The 9125-nt window shown below is 41.9% G+C and overlaps 1 protein-coding gene across 2 annotated transcripts in view; it reads right to left on the bottom strand.

Annotated features, from left to right (window-relative positions):
* Positions 1-6777: 6777 nt before the first annotated feature.
* Positions 6778-9125, bottom strand: part of PAIP1 (poly(A) binding protein interacting protein 1) — a 28874-nt gene continuing 26526 nt past the window's right edge. The window contains exon 11 of one of the 2 annotated variants that reach the window (XM_052659085.1): positions 6778-7098. In XM_052659085.1, the coding sequence (XP_052515045.1) occupies positions 7005-7098 (94 nt within the window). In that variant the 3' untranslated portion in view covers positions 6778-7004. The remainder of the gene's footprint in view (positions 7099-9125) is intronic. The other variant, XM_052659086.1, reaches the window with a different exon arrangement.

Raw genomic sequence — 9125 nt, 5'->3', positions numbered from 1 at the left:
CAAACGCCTATCTACAGAAAAAGCCTCATACAATCAACGTCTTCGACTCACACAGCAAGCAGTTCTGAGCTTTAAAGTCGTGGAAACGAGACCAGTCAATGGCCCTTGTGCTTTAGTTTGCCAAAATACTCGGAGTAGCAGCTTGTGCTCCTGCCTACGACGCTTCTCGTGGAGTATTTCGTGAGTTTGACAAGTTACCAGCAAGTGATGTTTCTCGATGAAAGAAAAGTCATAACCGAGAGGAGTTAAGGCTACAGGTCTGGCGGTCTCTCATCAAGTCCGAGTAGCCAGGGACAGCGGCAGCTGCGACCGCGAAGACAAACCGGAGGCAAACGGTCGAAATTCAAACCTTCCCGCACCCTAGGAAACTCGCCCGTTTTATAAAGGAACACCGGAAGTCCAGACCTAACTGAGCCCTCCTCTCGCAAAGCAGGGCGGGACCGGAAGTAAGGGAGGCAGGGGCTCTGAGTACGGAAGTTAGTCGTCTACTCTCCAGTTTTTACTTCCGGCACCCCCCCCCCCCAATTAAACGGCCAGACATGGTTGTGATAAAGCTGGTGAGGACGAGCATTTTGATGCTCTAGCCGAGATAGCTATAGATTTGGAATTTAGTGGAGTGATACTGTTTAAATGATCTAAACAATTATACGTCAATAAAGCGGTTAAAAAAAAAAAACTTGACCGAAGATAAAGACGTCTGCTTTCCTAGTTTGATGTCAGAAAATGTCGCTCAACTGTTCCTTTGCACCTTTAAAATTTTTGTTTACAACAGCAAATGGACGCGTCTGCTATATTTTATTGCCACTGAAACAAACATTTGTGGAGAGTCTACTATGTACTAGGCGTGCGCCGTGGATTAAGCAGGGAATGAGATCCAGGGTCGAGGATGGGGGCTGGAGATCAACTGGAAAGAAACAACTAGACAATAATTTAATCACAAGTTTGGTAAGTGTTCCTAAAATAAAATACAGAGGTCTGTGAGAGTTTTATGTGTGCGAGTCACTCAATCGTGTCCGACTCTTTGTGACCTGGTGGACTGTAGGGCTCCAGGCTCCTGTCAGTGAAATTCTCCAGGCAAGAATACTGGAGTGGGTTGCCATTGCCTTCACCAGAGGCTCTTCCCCACCCAGGGATCGAGCCAGAGTCTCGTGCATTGCCGGTGGATTCTTTACCGTCTGAGGCACCAGGGAAGCCCTGCTGCTGCTGCTGCTGCTGCTGCTGCTAAGTCACTTCAGTCGTGTCCGACTCTGTGTGACCCCATAGACGGCAGCCCACCAGGCTCCGCCATCCCTGGGATTCTCCAGGCAAGAACACTGGAGTGGGTTGCCATTTCCTTCTCCCTGGTAAGAGTTTATAGTGGGCAACCTAAACTGCGGTTCCCTGGTGGCTCAGCTGGTAAAGAATCTGCCTGCAATGTGAGAATCTTCCTGGGTTGGGAAGATCCCCTGGAGAAGGGAATGGCTACCCACTCAGGTATTCTGGTCTGAAGAATTCCAGGGAATGTATATAGTCTGTGAGGTGGCAGTGTCGGAAACCACTGAGCAACTTTCACTTTAATCCAGGCTGAGGAAATATTTCCACTGAAATCCAAAGAGTAAGTAAAAGTGACGTCCGACTCTGCGACCCGTGGACTGTAGCCCACTAAGCTCCTCCGTCCATGGGATTCTCCAGGCAAGAATACTGGAGTGGGTTGCCATTTCCTTCTCCAGGGGATCTTCTCGACCCACGGACAAACCCAGGTCTCCCACATTGCAGGCAGACGCTTTAACCTCTGCACCACCAGGGAAGCAGCTAAATACAGTAGAGGGGGAAAGTGTTTCAAGGTGAGATTATGGCATATGTTAAGGCCCTGAGGCCCGAAGGAAAAATCTGGCCCCTCCCTTAAAAGTATTGAAAGAAAACCAGTTTGTTCTAAGTATGCTTAAAGAGGATAAAAAGGCTCTTCTTGGGGAAGAGAAGCTTGAAACTGGATTACAGAGATAGGCAGTACAGGTTTATGAATTATGGACTTTATCTTAAAAGCAGTGGTAAACTATTACAAGGGCTTTAAACAACGGTGGCAGCACTAAGGGACTGAGAAATAGAACTCCTTAAATTCATCTCCATTTTAAAAAGTCTGATATGCAAATTGACTTCAGTCTTTTGTCAGGTGAAATAACCTCAGATAACCATGATCTGTAACCTCAGTTTTATTACACACTGCTAACTTAGGTCCTATCAAACCCCCATCTTTTCCCCTTCCACTGTGTAAGAACCTCCTATATATAAATTTTGTCTACTACAGAGGGGTTTTGTGGTGCTTTTTGCATTGGATTTTTTTTTGCCAATCCAATACTTTAGAAAAATTCCTGCAAGTGCTGAATGGAGAGTGAATTGAAGGATATGAGAACAATGTGTGGCTCTTTCAAAAGGCTTTTGAAAGAGCAACAGCAGAGATGAGAGCAGTTCAGACTCAAGACTAGACAGTGACAATGGAGAACACAGTTCCAATATTTAGGAGATCAACTCTTAAATCTTGGAGATGACTTAACAGTGAGAGTTAAAACAATTCCAGGGGTTTCTGGATGGGGAAAGTGGATAGGTGTCAGTGCCCTCAATGAGAGGTGGGTGTTTAGAATAAGTTCAGGGTACAGTATGACATAAATTTTGTGAGACCGCCCAGTGGAAACAATAAAGGTCTAGAATCAGGATATTAGAAATAAATATGGAGGTCAGCAGTGATATTGACCTCCATATTTATTTGAAAGTGATAGCTGCTAATTGAAGCTTTGGGCTGACATAAGAAAAGAATGTTTAGGATTGAGCTTTGAGGAACACCAGTACCAAACCCTGAGAAACAGCACAAAGCTATGGAGGAAGCAACCCGTTTTATTCTAGATGCCTGTGTGTGTGTATTAGTTGCTCAAGTTGTCTTTGCAACCCACACGGACCAGAGCCCATCAGGCTGTCTGTCCATGGAATTCTCCAGGGAAGAATACTGGAGTGAGTTACCCGTGCCTTCCTCCAGGGGATCTTCCCGACCCAGGGATTGAACTCCCATCTCCTGGGTCTCCTGCATTGGCAGGCAGGTTCTTTACCACTAACGCCACTTGGGATGTTTTCAATTTTGGTGTTGACAGTGTCAGATATTGCCTAGAAAACAAGCTAAACAATTAAGTGTTTATTCAATTAAATGGCATGGATGTCATCATTGACTGTAATAAGGGCTGTTGTATATACAAGTGGCAGAATATACAGTGGGTTTGAAGAGCAAATAGGTTAGAAAACGGAAAAAAATACTTGGGAAGTCTGATGAGGAAGCAGAGACAGGACTGTTATTAGGGAGAAATGTGAGGGCCAGATTTCTTTTGATGAGAGGAATGGCATATTCAAACTCATGCAAAGGGCCAATGGAGAAATATTAAAAAATAATAATACAGACCAAGTAACAACAGAGTTTGTGAGAGTGAGAGGGCATGGAGTTCAAGCCCATGTTGAAAATTGTTCTTTAATAATAGGAGGGATACTTCCTATAGAGGAAGAGGAGGGATGAAGTGTATTCAGATGCATTTGTGAACATCTCTCCAGTGATCTTTTTTTTTTCTGTGAAGGAAATCATCAGGGAATAAAGAGGCAGACAGAGTACACAGGGTTTGAACTGAGCAAGAGAATGAAGAAACACAGATTACTGGCAGCCTAAATGAAGGTGACTATGGATTGACGGTAGTACAAGCCTAACAGAAGTGACCTCCCACAGCCTGGATGCAGCAGCAGCGTCCAGTTCACCCCGGGCTGGCGTTTTGCTAGGCTGACCCAATCCAGCAGTGGTGTACATGCCCTTAAATGATTTCTATCTGCTAAGGTCTAGTCAGCTAAAGACCACTGGGCTCAAGCCTGTAGTCTGACAAAATATTTGATGTGTAAGCAAGAAAGTACACTTCAAATGAGGCTCTCCACAGGGGGAGGAGCGCATCTTCGTTTTAAGGTCTAGGTTCCTGCTGAGGAATTCTGAGGAAGCTCTAAGGGGAGAGAGACCAGTTCCTGGTTGGATGCTCTTTCTGTAGCAGGATTAGAAACAGGGTTTAACTAAGGGACTGGCTGCTATCCTGAGGTGAGGGCAGTTTAGCAACTGGGTATCCCCGAAAAGATGGATGAGAACTGCAAAGCAGGTCTGAAAGCATCAGTGATAACAAAGCCCTGGTCTCACACACACACACTGGGGGTCATGACCTTGGGAAAAACGTTGTCTATTAAGCTGCAGCTGGCTTTATCTGTGTCTGACCTCCCAGCTTGATTAACAGGCAGGGCTGCTGCTTTTTCAGTTTAAGCTGATTTTCAGTCCTTCAGCCCGACAGTTTTTTACTCTACACCAAGCATCCTCTCTTAATAAATGTGACAATTAAAAAAAAAAAGACAACTTAATCCATACCCTACTATCCTCATGACAGATAAGACTGAATAAAATACCTAATCATAGAATTCCCCTGCTTTCTGACAGCATCCAGGCTAGAGCAAATCTCCAGTTTCTTAGGCCCTCTCCCAAATTATCCAATCAAAGCCCCAATCCTATAATAGGTTCTTGTGAACACTCTTATTGACATAATTGCAACCCACTCTAGTGTTCTTGCCTGGAGAAGCCCAGGGACGGGGAGCCTGGTGGTCTGCTGTCTGTGGGGTCACAGAGTCGACACGACTGAAGTGACTTAGCAACAGTTCCCCATGGTGGATACTCTGCCTCTTGACAAGTACTAAACTCAACATATTCAGGTACAGGTGTGGCCCTGGTAGTCTCTGGCTGCAGGGCACTGACAATACAGACAGAGGGTCCGAGTTAATGACACAGCTTCCAAGACTAATATTTGCACTTTGTTACAAGACTAACATTCACTGGCACCTTTGTGTCCTTGCTCATTAAAGATTTGTACTAATAATCCCTATTACAAAAGATGAACGGATCTGTATTTCTGTGGAAGACATGGCAATCCTAAAGGCCAACTCTTCCTTTCAGTATTTAAAACATGTCCACACGTTCCTTGAAGGCCTCCTATCTGATATGGCTTTTTAGCGAGCTACTCAGAACCCAGAGACTGTAGCAGAAACAGTGCTGCTTGCAGTTTCTGAATGCAGCTTCTTCCTGGGTCTTTGCAATGCCCCCTCTTAACCAGCTGCCATGTTGTGAGAAGTCTAAGCCACGTGGACAGGCCAGGTGTAGGTGCTTCAGGTCAAGGATGGCTTCAAGTCACCTCAGTCCAGTCATCAGCCATGTGCATGAAGACGACTCTAGAAGATGACAGCAGCCAGCTGTTCCAGCCACCCCTAGTCCTTATTTTCCCCAAATGTTGCAGACTAGAAGAATAGTACCCCCTCTTGTACCCTGTCCAAATTCCTAAGCCACAGAAACATGAGCATGATAAAATGGTTATTGTCTGGGTGGTTACTTAAGCAGAACCAGTAACTAGAACATACCGATCCTATTGCTAGCTGTTGTAAGCATAGTATATTAGTAACATTTAGCAGATAAAACTGGGTGGTTATTCACAGAGTAACTGCACAAAGTTTAAAGTATATTCAGTGAGCATATTCTTGGCCCCAGCCTAACGTCCAGCCTTTTTCCTACACGCCCTTCCCCTCATCCCTGAGATTCATTCACAGTGAGCATAACCTCCAGAGAACTTCAGATTGAGGCAATAGCCACCATGTTGAAAAAAAATTCTATTATTACATATATACTTGTCTTTTACAATAAGAACACTAAGAGTTTACATTTCATAATTGCTAGTTTTTCCAAGTAGATGTGAATGTTTATTGAAACTCATTCAACAGACATTGAATATCTATCCTAGTAGTTTGATTTCAAATCTTAATTTTATGATGTCATGTAAAAAAATTCAATAGAAATTCTTTAGAATTCCAGGATACTACTCCAAAAACTTAGAGGAAACAAAACTATTTAAATTTTATTTTTAAAGTCTAATTTTAATCCAGACCAAACAAACAAGCCAAAAAGTGAGAAAGCTAATTGAATTAGCAGACACAGATGTACCAAATGTAAAACAGTGGGTTATTAACAGAACTATTTACATGCATATTTACAGGCAATCTTTTTGTACATAAGTTTTAGTTAGCTGGAAAAAGATTTTTGACATAGGTAAAAATATTACTAAGGTAGGGCTGAGGTGGTACCACATTATAGTAAAAGTATTAGAAAAGTGGTTCAAGGTTTATTGATTATAAAGCAGATGAAAACTTGAGTGACAAAGATCTAGTAAAATTCTCTAGTAAAAAAGTCAATGCAACTTATGCTATAAAACAAAAATGAGAAAGCCATATAAATGAAGCAGAATAATATTCTAGGTTTTTAGAGTAATGAAGTTAGGTTAAAAAAAAAAAATTCTAGAACTGCAAAAAATCCTCAGTGAAGATCTTGGTTGTTTAGTTGGGAGTTCTTATTTTTTTTTAAAATGCCATTTTAAAAGCCCTTGGTATCAAATAGCATCTGGACATGTAAATCAGTTGTTAATGACATTTCTAAGACTTTAAGTCCTAAAGATATTTGTGACTGTGATTCATACTTGAAACTCAATCCATTGAGACTAAATGTAAAACTAAGTGAAAGCTGTAATACTCATATCTAAGAAAGGGTGCTACATTTTGCAGTTATATGTATTTTCAGACTAAGAATTTTTCCCTCAAGAAAAGTAGAATTTAAAGGATAAGCTACTAACCAGCTAGCAAAATTTACTTTCAACATTTTTCATTTTTTTCAAAATCGATTTTATTGCAGCCAAAACAGTGGAATTAACTGTACATAATAAACTATTATATATATATACACATTTTAAGTTATAGGGAATAAAGTTTATTTTGGCAGAGAGTGTTAAACAAAATTAAAGTTGCATACATTAGTAACATAACTCAACACCCTTAATTTGGTTTAAGTGTGACACATTTTCTTGCTTTCGTGTGTTCTGCTAAATCAACATAACCTAAACTGCTTTATAAAATGGATATGCTGAAATTTAACTTTACTGTTTTCGCTTACGCTCTGATTCCAAACAAAACTTTTCATAAGCTTCTTCTATCTCTGGGTCCATCTCATCATCAATATCATCCAAGTACCTGTGAAAGCAACACAGATGAGGTTTATTTTTTTAATTCAGAAAATGTCTAAGATACTAAGTCATGAAAGTGTGTATCTCCCCACCCCCAGGACCCTTTCCACCAACACGTGACAAAATTATCTTGCCATCCAACCAACTGCTGATGGGTCTTTATCCTTCTTCCCTCATTTCTAGTACAAGGCCACATACTGAAATGCCACAAGTTCATTAGGGCAAAGAGAATATAACGCTTACCAAGCTAAACTTTAGAGATAACCTGACATTTAGTGGCAAGGACAACTTTCAGTTTCCACTGGTACTCTCAGCAGGGTTGAACCTTCCTAACTGCTTGGAAGCACATCCCTGTATTTTTCTCTATTAAGCTAGTATATAAAAGTATGACACTATCAGAAAATCAGACATATTTAAAATACACAAAACTGTACAAAAAAGATCTTCATGACCCAGATAATCATGATGGTGTGATCACTCATCTAGAGCCAGACATCCTGGAATGGGAAGTCAAGTGGGCCTTAGAAAGCATCACTATGAACAAAGCTAGTGGAGGTGATGGAATTCCAGTGGAGCTGTTTCAAATCCAGAAAGATGATGCTGTGAAAGTGCTGCACTCAGTATGCCAGCAAATTTGGAAAACTCAGCAGTGGCCACAGGACTGAAAAAGGTCAGTTTTCATTCCAATCCCAAAGAAAGGCAATGCCAAAGAATGCTCAACTACCACACAATTGGACTTATGTCACATGCTAGTAAAGTAATGCTCAAAATTCTCCAAGCCCGGCTTCAGCAATACGTGAACCGTGAACTTCCTGATGTTCAAGCTGGTTTTAGAAAAGGCAGAGGAACCAGACATCAAATTGCCAACATCCGCTAGATCATGGAAAAAGCAAGACAGTTCCAGAAAAACATTTATTTCTGTTTTATTGACTATGCCAAAGCCTTTGACTGTGTGGATCACAATAAACTGTGGAAAATTCTGAGAGAGATGGGAATACCAGACCACCTGACCTGCCTCTTGAGAAATCTGTAGGCAGATCAGGAAGCAACAGTTAGAACTGCACATGGAACAACAGACTGGTTCCAAATAGGAAAAGGAGTACATCAAGGCTGTATATTGTCACCCTGCTTATTTAACTTCTATGCAGAGTACATCATGAGAAACGCTGGACTGGAAGAAACACAAGCTGGACTCAAGATTGCCAGGAGAAATATCAAAAACCTCAGATATGCAGATGACACCACCGTTATGGCAGAAAGTGAAGAGGAACTAAAAAGCCTCTTGATGAAAGTGAAAGAGGAGAGTGAAAAAGTTGGCTTAAAGCTCAACATTCAGAAAACAAAGATCACGGCATCCAGTCCCATCACTTCATAGGAAATAGATGGGGAAACAGTGGAACCAGTGTCAGACTTTATTTTTGGGGGCTCCAAAATCACTGCAGATGGTGATTGCAGCCATGAAATTAAAAGACGCTTACTCCTTGGAAGAAAAGTTATGACCAACCTAGATAACATATTCAAAAGCAGAGACATTACTTTGCCTACTAAGGTCCGTCTAGTCAAGGCTATGGTTTTTTCAGTAGTCATGTATGGATGTGAGAGTTGGACTGTGAAGAAGGCTGAGCTCTGAAGAATTGATGCTTTTGAACTGTGGTGTTGGAGAAGACTCTTGAGAGTCCCTTGGACTGCAAGGAGATCCAACCAGTCCATTCTGAAGGAGATTAATCCTGGGATTTCTTTGGAAGGAATGATGCTAAAGCTGAAACTCCAGTACTCTGGCCACCTCATGTGAAGAGTTGACTCACTGGAAAAGACTCTGATGCTGGGAGGGATTGGGGGCAGGAGAAGGGGACGACAGAGGATGAGATGGCTGGATGGCATCACTGACTTGATGGACATGAATCTGAGTGAACTCCAGGAGTTGGTGATGGACAGGGAGGCCTGGCGTGCTGTGATTCATGGGGTTGCAAAGAGTTGGAAATGACTGAGTGACTGAACTGAACCTGGAGAAAGAATAAATGTGATTCTTTTTCT

The sequence above is a fragment of the Budorcas taxicolor genome, chromosome 20 (genome assembly GCF_023091745.1).
Source record: "Budorcas taxicolor isolate Tak-1 chromosome 20, Takin1.1, whole genome shotgun sequence".
NCBI classification, from domain to species: Eukaryota; Metazoa; Chordata; class Mammalia; order Artiodactyla; family Bovidae; genus Budorcas; species Budorcas taxicolor.
Note: the sequence above shows the minus strand (reverse complement) of the source record. Positions and strands in the feature narration are given on the sequence as shown.